General features: G+C 42.9%; 2 protein-coding genes across 2 annotated transcripts in view; one reads left to right on the top strand and one right to left on the bottom strand.

The window, feature by feature from the left end:
* Positions 1-14321, top strand: part of LOC129707058 (small ubiquitin-related modifier 3-like) — a 261239-nt gene that overhangs the window by 165123 nt on the left and 81795 nt on the right. The window lies entirely within an intron of this gene.
* The window catches only part of LOC129707053 (major facilitator superfamily domain-containing protein 1-like), an 82969-nt gene that overhangs the window by 50909 nt on the left and 17739 nt on the right, over positions 1-14321 (bottom strand). The window contains exons 7-13 of the mRNA XM_055651809.1: positions 10082-10197; positions 9756-9856; positions 8706-8817; positions 7464-7601; positions 7092-7231; positions 3013-3124; positions 1613-1781 (exon numbers count right to left, since the gene is read on the bottom strand). Of these exons, the coding sequence (XP_055507784.1) occupies positions 1680-1781; positions 3013-3124; positions 7092-7231; positions 7464-7601; positions 8706-8817; positions 9756-9856; positions 10082-10197 (821 nt within the window). The 3' untranslated portion in view covers positions 1613-1679. The remainder of the gene's footprint in view (positions 1-1612; positions 1782-3012; positions 3125-7091; positions 7232-7463; positions 7602-8705; positions 8818-9755; positions 9857-10081; positions 10198-14321) is intronic.

Below are 14321 nucleotides of genomic sequence, written 5' to 3'. Positions count from 1 at the left end.
CCAGCACGAGGAACTGGAAGCAAATCGGAGATAACCACCCTGGAGGTCCTGCTTTTCAGCCTTATCTGAATTCACTGAAGACATGCTGCAGAATCTCTTTCCTTGTCTTCCCAACGTCATTTTGTGCTGACTTCCGGCTTCTCACCTTCCCCCTTGAGGATGCCCCGCAATCAGTCCGTGACATGTGCGAATGCTGTTCGTGGATTTCAGTTCAGCGTTCAATACAATCATCCCTCAGCACTTAGTAAGCAAATTGGGTTAATTGGGCCTCAGCACCCCCTTATGTAACTGGCTACTGGACTTCCTCACTGACAGACCCCAGTCAGTGCGGGTTGGAAAGAACACCTCCAACATCATCTCTCTGAGCACCGGTTCCTCTCAGGGCTGAGTCCACTGCTGTTTACCCTGATGACCCACGACTGTTGTGCCAGGTTTAGAACAAACCACATCATGAAGTACACAGATGACACAACAGTGGTGGGCCTTATCCGGGACGACAATGAACTGGCTTACAGGGAGGAGGTGAGACTGGTGGACTGGTTCAACACGAACAATCTGATCCTGAATGTTGACAAAATAAAGGAGGTCATCGTTGACTTGAGGAGATACTGGCACAGTCACACACCACTACACATTAATGACATCAATGTGGAGTTGGTCAGTTGCACTAAGTTCCTGGGGGTGCAGATCACAAACAGTCTGATCTGGTCACAAAACATCGTATCACTAGTTAAGAGAGCGCAGCAGCGTTTGCATTTTTTGCGCCGGATGAGAAGAGCTCGCCTTCCCCCATCCCGTCCTCACCACTTTCTACAGAGAGCATTTTGACCAGCCGCATCTCTGTCTGGTTTGGGGACTGCAAAGCCTCCGACTGGAAGTCCGTGGTGAGGATGGCTGAAAAAATCATCAGGACTTCTCTTCCTTCAATCCGGGACATTGCGTGCAAACGTTACTTGTCCAAGGCCAACAGCATTATAAAAGACCCCACACATCTCCATCATGGACTGTTCACTCTGCTGCCCTCGGGCAAAAGGTATCGTAGTATAAGGAGCAGAATGGACAGGTTTTGCAACAGCTTCTTCCCCCGAGCCATCAGACTCTTGAATTCCATATAATGTGCCACATCTATTATCTATTTTATCTTTTTAAGTTGCACAGTGAGCCAGATGCAACAAAATTTTGTTCAGACTTGCATTTGTTGGTGTATTTTTGAATGACAATAAAGTCTTTGATTGATTGATTGATTGATTGATTGATTGATGGAGCAGGTAAGTGTTGAGGAAACGCATGCGGCTGCGCCAGCGAGGCTAGGTCAGAACAAGGTCGGAGAGCAGCAGGAATCACAGAGGCGGAGCAGTGAGAGAGGTCTCATAGAACTCCCATCAGTGAGGAGAACTTCTTCAAAGTAGGCATGCTTTGAGGGGATTTTGCAGTGGAGCCATAAAATGGATGCACAAGGAACTGCAGAGAGTGGCATCCTCTTTTCCTGCTTTCTGCCCCCGCCCACCCCCCCCCCACTCATTACATTCAGTCTGAAGAAAGGTCCTGACCCAAGACGTCATCTCTATATGTCTTCTAGACCTGCTGCTTGCCTGACCAAAGCCTTGTGTACCTGGAGTTCCCCGTTTCCATTTTACAGCTACATTGTTCTTCCCGATATCCTTTAGTTGATTTTGTTTCTAAGTGCTGCGATCTGTTAGCAGAGGAGATGTTTCAGGTGTTTCTTCATTTTCTTCGTTCGTAGCTTCAGAGTGCTTGGTAGTTTTGTTCAACGTGTTATCCTAGAAGCAGGGAGGGAATGAAATATCAGTTCAACTTGGAGTTGATGATGCTTTAAAAAATAGTCAATGGGTCAGAGTACAAAGATAACAACATTTTCCAATGATTGGGGTGGGCCGGAGGAGGTTTAAAGGTTTCTATGCTGTACTCTATGACTCTTTAAATGTTTTTGCAAAGACGAGGGAAGTTTTAACAAGGTCACACCTCCTTTGTAGATAGCGGACTGTCAGCACTCATTCTCAACAGCTTCTGATTGGAAAGGATCATTGCCAGCAAAGAGTCAACATCGTCAACATTATAGTTGGGATAGGCAGGAGCAAGGTTAAGATAAAACAACTAAATATCACTTTTATTATAGAATACGATCATGGTTCTTCCAGCGATAAAAAAACATGAACAATTATCATGCGAGTTGAGAAAGATGGCAAAGTGTGGTTTAAATTGTGAGAGAAAGTGGAAAACCTATGGCAAGAGGAAAGAGAAAGGAAGATTAATAAAAGTGAACAAAGGGATTGAGAAAAGAGAAAAATAACTATGTCTGTTTATGGACACAATATCTAGGTAAGAGAGAAAAGGCAAAGCACAATAAATCTATCCACTTTGTTTGGAATATAATACCAATATGACTTCAGCAAGTAGCAATTTTCCTTACATCTGAGATGCTACCAAATAATGTCTTATTAATAGACATAATGCTGGAGTAACTCAGAGGGTCAGGCAGCATCTCTCGAGAGAGAGGGAATCTGACGTTTCGGGTTGAGACCCTTCTTCAGACTGATAGTCAGGGGCGAGGGAAACTAGAACTAGAGGCTCTTGACCCGAAACGTCACCCATTCCTTCTCCAGAGATGCTGCCTCACCCGCTGAGTTACTCCAGCATTTTGTGTCTATCTTCGCTACCAGCATCTGCAGTTCCTCCCTGCACATGGTGTCCAGATGAACCAGGATCAAGACCAATTGTACACACCTGCTTCATGGAGATCCTTCATAGACTTTCATTTCATCTGCTCTAGATTCTACCGTCAACCCAGACATAGAAGAAGGTCAGCATCTAAGTCAGACCACAGTCGTGCATGAACAGGACTGCACCAGCTCCCCTCCTTGGTCAGGAAAACATTTTCTCCGGCACGCGTTTTATATAGCACCAACCCCCATGACCATCCCCAGCAATATTTAAGGAATAATGTGAACTTTTCACCACATTTAAGTCTTTGCCTCAAAGTGAGCCTCTTACCTGTCTGCTGTCCACTATATTGAGAAGGACGGAGACGACCACACAGCAGATGGTGTTGGCCAGCATGAAGATCATCACCTGCCGCCAGCACCACACTGGGATCTTCACGTCACTGCGTGTCAAACCCAAAGTGTTAGTAACAAGGAACTGAACAATGGAAATACAGTTTCTCCAATCCGCCTTTGGTTCATTTGACTTAAAAAAAAAAAAAAAAATGGATTATGAAAATACCAACAGTAATTCCAAATTTTTACATTTGCAAATCTGAAATGAAAATAAAAATCCTGGGGAAAAAACAGAAAACCTGTCTTGCCCCTTTTAACAAAAAATGCCTCTCCATCATCCAAGGTGTTCTTCGTAAGTAATTGAGTTTTATGCTGGAAAACCACAGGATCTCATAACCGTCCAAAGAGACCCAAACACCATCTCCTACTGACCAACGATGCAACTTATCATGTCGCAGGCATTGGGTGCTGAGGTCACACAATCCAGTTATGTATTTACATTTTCTAGCCTTTCTTCCAGTCTATTGTATTGCATTTAAAACTCTTGATATAGTCCCACTACATTGAAACCACAAAATGTGGTTTTGGAGAACATCCCATTTAAGTCTGCAAGGCTTACCCCGAACTATTTACCTGACTGTTCAATTCTCAACCCCATTCCCACTGACCTCTCTGTGAGGTTTTATTATACGCTGTATATCAAAACCAAACATACGGTTTGGCATTTAAATCTTCTGTCTGGGCACTTTGCAGCCTTAAGAACGAAATATTGAATGCAACATTTTTAGATAACATGCCACTTATGCTGCAAGGTTATGCGTATGTAATATTAACTAAGTATTTTTCTTTCCACAGATACAACCTGGGTATTTCCAGCATTCTCCTTTTGGTTTCAGATTTCAGCAATAGTCTCACCTTCCTTTCACAACTTTGTGTATCCCTTTGTAAACTGGGCAGCTCTGGTCTCAGGAGACTGAGGACCGTGTGTCCTGGTGTAAGAGATTGGCAACCTTGTGTAGGAGATTGAGAACCTTGTGTCCCGGTGTCGAGACAACAACCTTTCTCTCAACATGTGCAAGACAAAGGAGATAGTGATCAACTTCAGGGAGTGTGCATTGACGGTGCCGAAGTAGAGATGGTCAAAATCTTTACATTTCTCGAAGTCAATACCACCAACAACATCTCCTGGTCCACCCATATTGAAGCATCGACCAAGAAGATTGATACCCAGTCCCTTTCCCAGATAAAGGGAATCGAGGACCAGAGGACACAGGTTTGAGGCAAGGGTGAGAACATTTAATAGGAACCCGAGGGGTAGCCTTATTTTACACAAAGGGTGGTGGGTGTATGGAACGAGCTGCCAGAGGATTTAGTTGTGGTAGATACCATGGCAACGTTTAAGAAACATTCAGACTTCTACATGGATAGGATAGGTTTGGAGGGATATGAGCAAATGCAGGCAGGTGGGACTAGTGTAGATGGGACATGTTGGTTGGTGAGGACAAGTTGGGCCGAAGAGCCTCATTCCACACTGTTTGACTATGACTATGAGCCACCGGACTGGTCTGGTGAATGTGGATGACATGATTACTTGGTCCTCCAAGATGGCTTCCAGGGAAAACCTTTTCCAGAAAACCTCCCTGGATTCCATTGTCCCTTCATTTCCATTTCAGATCCCTACTTAAACTGCCACTGCCGGCCCGATGGACCAAAGAGTTCCATCCACAACTCAACTAATCTAGATTCACAAGGAGCGCAATCAGAACGTCAGTAGTTCCATAATTCTTATATTTACCATTAAAATAATATGCTTATCTACAGATCGTGTCTGGAAGATGTTTCATAATTTAATTTGATGTACATCTTGGAACTGGCCACATTGTTTAAGAATTGTTTGCAAGGTTAACTGTGCGTGACGGGTGGGGGAAATAATCTGCCACCACCATTGACTCTTGAATTCAAGTTAGTTTGCGAAAACAACACTGTGGTAATGAAGCTGAACCAGGAAATAGAACCAGACCAGCAAGCAATACCTCTTATTGCAAAAGGTACAAACGTTTGTGAAGTTTATTCCATTTGCTTAGACTGGCAAAAGAGGCATGTTGCCACTGTAAATTGCTCGTTCTAAGCTTCCCCCCAGTCTAGTTCCAGTAAAAAATCACTGAGTCAAGCACTTGCGCATCTAAACTTTATTTTGACAAAACACAATTACGGTTCCCACTACTGTACCTAACCACCGCGGGTTGATCCTCGTATCTGCCTGATCAAGCCCTCTTGGTCTCGCTCAAACAGAGACACTCCAGAAGGTCACGCAGTCCTAAGCGCTCTCCCAGAAGATCGACACAGGACCTCGTGGGAGCGAACGTTTATAAGTCCCCAGACCTCGAGCGGCCGAACCACATGGGGGTGGTTTCTTTACAGTCCAATACCAAATATCAATTAACCCCATACATGACAGACATTTCCCTAACCCAATATAGTGGATAATACATTGTATTCAAACAGTGTTTCTCAGAGGAAACGAACATCGCAACATATGATATGCAAGAAAACCAGACAAGGCTCAATACTTAATCCAATCAACATCCAGCAAAGTAAAGCTTTGTAACATTATTTACCATGTGTATGTCTGGTTTGCCAATCCATTCTATGCATTTTGCACCTAATTGTCAGAGTCTGCAGATGTTCCCATCTCTTCCTGCAGTACTTATCTAGGCTCTAGACAAACTGGCACTATTCTGCAGCTTGTCCCATTTCTACAGAAAGCACTTTTAAATTGACCAAATGGCCTAGCAGCCCAGAAGCCTTTCCTCAGCTTTAGTGTCCTAGCCTCTCCAATTTGGCCAAGAGTAACACCACAAGTCCTGCCAACAGTGCAAAATCATCCTTTTCAGGTGGTATAAATTTAACAAGATAAACAGGAGGCTGGTGAGGTATGTTGCCAGGATAGAACTAAAAAGTCAATGGGTATAAATGTCATGCAATTGTGCCAGAAGAAATGACAGACCTGTATGGAATAGAGGACTCAAGGCTGCAAGAAAGGTTGCTTTACTAAAATAAATCTGACCTTAGATAATGCAGGTGAGATTTCTCAAGTGGCAGAGAACATAGAGTCAACACAATACGTGTGAAGTACAAAAACAGTCGAATGTAATGGAATTCCCTTTCTTCCCTATGATGGAACTAACTGCTTAAAGATCATGGTGGAGACACTCTAGATCACTTATTTCATTGAAAAACAAAATTTAAATGTTCCTTCAGGACATTTCTTGGTGACGAATGTGACTAGTGATTTTAATAGAATGGTCATAATCTAATTGATTTTTCAAGTACATTCACGGGCTCAATGACTTTTTCTTGCTTCAACAAAAAGATATTCACCATGTGCAAATTGTGGAGCTTTAATGCTTAACTGGTCATTGCACCCTAACACTGGGTGTCAATATTCTGCATTCGCATTTGAGATCTACAGTAGGTTTTGATATATTTTAAATCTAATTCAATTGCTGCATTCAATTTATTTTATTTATTGTCACGTGCACAGTGAAAAGCATTTTTTGCGTGTTAACTAGTCCGCGGAAAGACATTACGTGATTACAATCAAGTCATTCAGTGTGCAGATACGTAATGGAGTAACTTTTAGAAGAAAGTAAAGCCAGTATAGTTCAATCAAAGAAAGTCTGAGGGTCATCAAAGAGGTAGTTAGTTCAGGACTGATCTCTACTTGTGGTAGCTGTGCATTGTGGTACATATCATTTCTACTTGTTTCTCTTTATCAGTTACAGTTCAGCATTCTGTCACATAGGTTGTTTTCCTTTTATGCTCTGTGTCACATAATTACATCTAGATGTATCGAACAACCTGTGCCTATCTTGAATATACAGCATTTTCATTATCACCAGTAGTGTGTACATTGCATCTGTCAGTAAAGATAAGGTTCTCAGTCTGTAGAGTTAGTGGATCAAGTAAGACAAGATAATTAATACAGCAATCAAGATAAAAGAATATAAGAGCATTATATTTACATTAATATACCTTTCTTTACAGTGACCACTACTAAACAAAACACCTCACCTGAATTTGCTTCCAAGGATCTGTCCAACTATCAGGTTGCAAACACCAACACCAATCATTTGCACTGAGGTTGTGACTCCTGAAGCTGTTCCAAGATTTGCCAGAGGAACGATTAAGACGATTGATGGCCACAGAGCTGCCTGTGGAAATAAGCAGAGTTTACCTATAAAGCGAACAATAAAGTACCAAAATCAGAGAATTATTCCCCGGATTCACCGCAATATTATTGCAGGATTCGAGCATGAGTTTACTTCACAAACTACCAGAATTCTTTGAAAGTGTATTTTGGAAACAACTCAGAATCCTTTTATAATGGATGCATAAGTGATGGCAGTTACTTAAAGCTGAGAGAAAATAAAATGTTCCCCTTACCGCAGCAAACGAGTAGGTGACTCCCAGCCATATCATAGAAACCAGTGGTGGTACAAAGGTAAACGCCAAGAGTGCAAAAACCGGGACTGTCAACACAGCACACGTTGTGACAAATACTCCTCTCAATCCTACATGATCCTGAAATAAGATTACAGGAACAATGAAAGGATTAATTTGTAAATACATCATTAAAGAAATTGTGATGGGTGGTGACCTGGTTCCGTCAGCCTGACAAACCATTCAATGAATTCCTAAATCTAATAAAAATAATAATATATTTTATTGTCATTGCACATAAGCGTAACGAGATTTGGTATGCAACTTCCGTCCAATGTCATAACATTAATAACTAATAAAATTTGGATTAAGATATCCCGAGAACATGGATTGTAAAAAGAACAGTAAAACAGTCAAAACAGTTCAACAGGCTAAAGTGCAGATGTGTCTGTGCGACGTGACCATCCGAGGGAGATCTTTCATTCTATTTGGTTTTAGATTGGCAAATTATTCTTTGAAAGTATGCTTTGTTTCCAGACTTAATTTTTGTCTTTACAATACAATTTATTTTATATTTTTATTACTGCTTCTTCCCTCCATGAAAGCATATGACTCACGTATGTCACATGGGCTAGGCTGCTACACAGCCAGATCTGAATGATGTCACCAGCTGCGTGGTAGAGTTGTTCTAGTTTTCATACATTGTACTCATGGCAGCAATGAAGAAAGGCTGGAGAGGGTCAGACCAGGCACAAAGGAAAGATGGGACAAGGATAAGGCAGAAGAAGCAGGTGGTTGAGAAAAATAGAAGAGCTGCAAGCTCAAACATGGATTCTACACAACCTGGAGATTTTTATTTTCTCATTTCAGAATTGGAGGAGACCACATTAAAACGGTTGTCAAAGATGTAGATTGAAGCAGAGAAATTATGAGAGAATAGGCAACATGATGAGGGAATAGAAACAAAATGCTGGAGTAACTCAGCGGGTCAGACAGCATCTCTGGAGAAAACGGATAGGTGACGTTTCGGGTTGGGACCCTTCTTCAGGGGGAATTTGTGTTGGAATGTGACTCAAACCTCCCTGCTATCCTCCAGTATATAAAAGTGATTAAAAAGACTCAATTTTGTGCATTCTTTAAGGTTCACCGTGAGCTCAATGCCACATAATATCCACTACAAGGATACCTGATATTCCCAGTGATCACACACTACCCTGCAGTTAAAGCAAATGACACAATACTCACAATGAGGATTCCAGCTATGGGCAACAGAATCAACGAGGTATCGAACACAGCACCAGTGATGTACGAGGCTTCTTGCTGACTGTAGCCCGGATACTTATCCTGTATAAACTTGCTGAAAAATAAATGCCTTCATTACATGTAATGGCAACTAGTATTTGATTTTCCTATTTTATAATTTTATTAATAACCCTGTAGAAGTGTTCCATACAACTAACCAACGCTTAAAACTATAACAACAGGCCATGATAATTACTATATAAACTAGCAGACTTCAATTGTGACCTAAATAACACGATCACACCATTAGAACAATATTTCTTAGAGCTTATTTATGCCTACATTACTTTCTGTTCATATAACGCCAGTCAAACAATCTATCAATGCTAAGATAGACACAAAGAGCTAAAGTAACTCAGCAGGACTGGCAGCATCTCTGGAGAAAAGGAATGGGTGACGTTTTGGGTCGCTGAACTCCTGCCAAAGACTTTAACTCCCATTCCCATATTGACCTTTCTGTCCTGGGCCTCCTCCATTGTCAGAGTGAGGGCCAGTGCAAATTGTATGAACAGCACCTCATATTTTGCATGTGCAGCTTACAACCCAGCAGTATGAATATTGATTTCTCTAACTTCAAGTAACCCTTACATCCCCTCTCTCTGTGTGTCCCTCCCCCACCCTCGTCGTCATACTAGTTTCACTGTCACTGTCTGTATAACTTGTTATCACCACCCCCACAGCCAGCAATGGACCATTGTGGGCTCCACCTATCCTTGATCAACGTTGCTTTTTGCATATCTTTCTTTTCTTTGTTCTATGTGCCATCTATATCTCTCATTCTCCTTTCCCTTGACTCTCAGTCTGAAGAAGGGACGCGACCCGAAACATCACCTATTCCTTTTCTCCAGAGATGGTGTCTGACCCGCTGAGTTACTCCAGTTTTGTGTGTCTATCTTCAGTTTAAACCAGACCCTACACATAATCAGTCATATAGGACCATTAGGAATATGGTAATAAGAACCTTAGAGAACTAATATCATGAACTCTGCTTACCTGGCATCTGCAATAAATGGAAAAATTCCATTATAGAAGAACATGATGGTGAGAACAAGCAACCAGTAGCGGAGAGACAAGTGGCGAATATCCTGCAGCCTCTTTGGGGGAAAAAGAACAGAAAAGTCAGAGAAGATATTGTGGAATTGGGGAGTTGGGGAGGTGGAGTTAGATCCGACTCAGTGAAAGTAAAGCAAACTGATCTTATGGATCCCAGCTGCCAGAAATCTACTTCAAAGACCAAGGATTACTCTGCATAACGACTGATAATCAGATAATCAATTCTGAACCCAAAAGCAATAGTTTATGTCCATGAATCCACCTACCACTTTCTTGGATTCCTGCTGAAGGACTCCATCTAGTCCCAACTGTTTTGCTCCATTCCCATCCAGGATGCCAATAATGATGGCCGACACAAAGCTCAGAACACACAGCAAGGTTCCTGAGAAAATGAACCACAGGAGAGCCTACATGACTGGCAAAGAATACGCTGCAACAAACGGGAATATCACATGGTCCCACCTGTGACAGAACTTCTGCATCCAAGTGCGGCTTCTTGTCACATGGCACAGATGGATGGAACATGCAATAAAACGTTCTTCAAAGCAATGTCAAAAATGGTCCAAGAAATTACTTTTCCCAAGATTAGAGGTAAATCAGAATTATTTGGCACATCTGCAGGCTATTTTACCAATCAATTCCAGCCCAAAAAACTGTTGACAGTTCCCAGTTTTTGAAATTGTCTACATCTAGCCCTCCTTTGTTACATTTCCAACGTGATGCAAGTTGTGGCCTTCAAAACCCTTTGATCAAGTTCCCGACCTCTGCATGAATAGATTCTCAGTTGTTCTCTAATTCTCTAGAATGTTCTTAAATATGGCCTTTCTAATTATTGACCTCTCGGTTAGTGGAAACAGTTCCTTCTATCCACTCTATCTCCGCCGTTTGAAGTTTCAAATGTGTGTCCATTACAGCAAAACCACAATAATCTGGTGCTAAGGTTATTCACATTTAATTCATATTAAATTTGCATGTTACTCATTTTTAATTCACTTTCTTTGGGTCAACATAGAATTTAATGTCAAATGCAAAGTGTTGCCCTTTGGCAAACCAGCATAGAATTTACACAATAAATTAGTAAAATAGAAAGACTTAGGGGTTCAAGTACAGAGTTCTCCAAAAGTAGCGACACAGTTGGACAGGGTGCTAAAGAAAACATCTGATATGTTTCCCTTCATCGGTCAGGGCGCTGAGTACAAGAGTTGGGAGGTCATGATACATCTGTGGAAATGGCAAGTCCATACTTTGAGTATTGTGTGCACTTCTGGTTACCTTGGTGTAGAAAGGATGTCATTACGGTGGAAAAGGTACAAGAAAGATTCAGAAGGATATTACAGGGACGGAAGGGCTTCAGTTATGAGTAGTGACTGTATAGGTTGGTGAATGATCACAGTCGTTTTCCTAGGTTGTGGAGTCCGAAATGAGAGGGCATAGATTCAAGGTGAAAGGTTTCCAGGGGACAAGTAGGGTAACAGAGGGTGATGACTATATGGAACGGACTGCAGAGGAAGTGAAGTTTAAAAGACATTTAGGCAGATACGTGGAAAGGAATGTTTAGATGCAGGCAAATATGGATCAAATGTAGGCAAATTTCAGGTGAAGGTCACAGAGGAGCAGCAGCCAGACCAGCGAGGGAGTGGATTAACTGAGACATCCTAATTAGTTGAGTGGATAGTTGTCTTGGTTAGATAAAATTAAGTGCAGGTTAGCTTGTTGGGAGTGGCGAGCCTTGGAGAGGTAAAGTGTAGTCTTTGGCTCAAGAGCCTTCAGCGAGGAGGCTACATTTAATCAGTGTTCAAGAAGGAACTGCAGATGCTGGAAAATCGAAGGTACACAAAATTGCTGGAGAAACTCAGCGGGTGCAGCAGCATCTATGGAGCGAAGGAAATAGGCAACGTTTCGGCCCGAAACGTTGCCTATTTCCTTCGCTCCATAGATGCTGCTGCACCCGCTGAGTTTCTCCAGCAATTTTGTGTACCTTACATTTAATTAGTTGTGTGTTAAATTAAATTTAATTTTTTTTAACTTATTGACGTGATGGCAGGAATATTACAGCAGTGCGTTTGCTGCAGGATGTGGGAAGTCAGGGACACTGCTGGTGTCACTGACCACTACACCTTTAGGAACTGGGTCCAGGTGCAGCTCCTCAAGGTCTGAGTTAAAGAACTGGAGCAGCTGCTGGATGACCTGCGGTCCATCTGGGAAGACAAAAGCTGGACAGGACCTACATACAGTCAGGTCGTCACTCCACAGAGTGCAGGAGGTGTGACATGTTAGAGATGGAAAGGAAGGGGATGAAATTAGTTTAGGAGACCTCGGTGGAAGTACCTCTTGAAAACAGGTACACCCTCTTGGGAGCTGTTGGGGCAGACGACGCTTCCAGTCCACTGAGCGGCAGATAGGTCTGCGACTCGAATCCTGGCGCTGAGGCTCAACCAGCAAGACCAACGTCAGGCAGAGCCATAGTAGTGGGTGACTCCATTATCAGAGGTGCGGACAGGAGATTCTGTGGTGACAGGTGAGACTCGAGGAAGATGTGTTGCCTCCCTGGTGCCAGGGTCCTAGATGTCTCAGACCGTCTTCCCTCTCATCCTCGAGAAGGAAGGTGAACAGCCGGTAGTAGTTGTGCATGGAGGCACAAATGACGTGGGTAACAAGAGGAAGGAGGTTCTGCAACGCGAGTATACAGCACTAGGTAGGAGGCAGAAAAGCAGGACTTCTATCGTGGTTATCTCTGGGTTGCTTCCAGTACCTCGTGCTAGTGGGGGTAGGAGCAGGGAGATAGGATATCTGAATGTGTGGCTGAGGAGTTGGTGCAGGCTGCAGGGATTCAGATTTCTAGATCACTGGGATCTCGACTGGGGCAGGGGTAACCTGTACAAAAGGGACGGGTTGTACCGTAATTGGAGCGCACCGACATTCTGGCAGGCAGGTTTGCTAGTGCTACATGTGTGGGTTTAAACTAAACAGTGGCGGGTGGGGTCAACAACGTGGAAGAGTCTGCATGCAGTTAACGGGAGAGTGTAGGAAAAGGTCACGTTTAAACTAACTGGGCAGGGGGATGGGAACCAATGCAAGGAGACAGAGGGACATAAAAGGAGGACAGAAGCAAAAGGTAAAAGGGAGATAAGAAAAACTAACCTGAAAGCTTTGTGCCTTAATGCGAGGAGCATTCGTAATAAGGTGGATGAATTGAATGTGCAGTTAGTAGCTAAGGAATATGATATAGTTGGAATTACAGAGACATGGCTCCAGGGTGACCAAGGCTGGGAGCTAAACATGCAGGGGTATTCGATATTCAGGAAGGATAGACAGAAAGGAAGAGGAGGTGGGTTGGCATTGCTGGTTAAAGAGGAGCTTAATGCAGTAGCAAGGAGAGACATTAGCTTGGATGCTGTAGAATTGGTATGGATAGAACTGCAAAATAGCCAAGGGCATAAAACGCTTGTTGGAGTGGTATACAGACCACCAAACAGCAGTAGGGAGGTTGGGGATAACATCAAACACGAAATTAGGGATGCGTGTAGCAAAGGTACAGCGGTTATCATGGGTGACCTTAATCTACATATAGACTGGGCCACCTAAATTGGTAGCTGAGGAGGAGAATTTCCTGGAATGTATACGGGATGGTTTTTTTAAACCAATATGTAGAAGAACCGACTGGAGGACCGGCCATCCTAGACTGGGTATTGTGTAATGGGGAAGGATTAGTTAGCGATCTTGTTGTGCAAAGCCCCTTGGGCAACAGTGACCATAATATGGTGGAATTCTGCATTAAGATGGAGAGTGACATTGTTAATTCAGAGACTAGGGTCCTGAACTTGAAGAAAGGAGACTTTGAAGGAATGAGACGGCAATTGGCTAGGATAGACTGGCAAATTATACTTAAAGGGTTGACGGTGGAAAAGCAATGGCAAAGATTTAAAGACCAAATGGATCAACTCCAAAAATTGTTCATCCCTGTCTGGCGAAAAAATTAAACAGGGAAGGAGGCACAACCGTGGCTTACGAGGGGTATCAAGGATAGTGTTAAATCCCAGGAAAAGGCATATAAATTGGCCAGAGGAAGCAGTAAACCAGACTGGGAGAATTTTAGAACTCAACAGAGGAGGACAAAGGGGTTAATTAAGAGGGAAGGGGGGGGGGGGGGGGGGGAGCATGCAAGAAAAAGCTTGCACGGAATATAAAAACTGACTAAAAGCGTCTTTAGATATGTAAAAAGGAAAAGATTAGTGAAGACAAATGCAGGTCCCTTACAATCAGAGACAAGTGAATTTAGAATGGGAAACAAAGAAATGGCAGAACAGTTAACGGAGTACTTTGGTTCTGTCTTCACTACGGAAGACACAAACAATCTCCAAGAAATACTAGGGGACCGAGGATCTAGTGGGAGGGAGGAACTGAAAGGGAATCCACATTAGTCAGGAAATGGTATTTGTTAAACTGTTGGGACTGAAGGCAGATACATTCCCAGGGCCTGATGGTCTGCACCCCAGAGTACTCAAG

This window comes from Leucoraja erinacea, chromosome 20 (assembly GCF_028641065.1).
Source record: "Leucoraja erinacea ecotype New England chromosome 20, Leri_hhj_1, whole genome shotgun sequence".
Classification (NCBI taxonomy): Eukaryota; Metazoa; Chordata; class Chondrichthyes; order Rajiformes; family Rajidae; genus Leucoraja; species Leucoraja erinaceus.
Note: the sequence above shows the minus strand (reverse complement) of the source record. Positions and strands in the feature narration are given on the sequence as shown.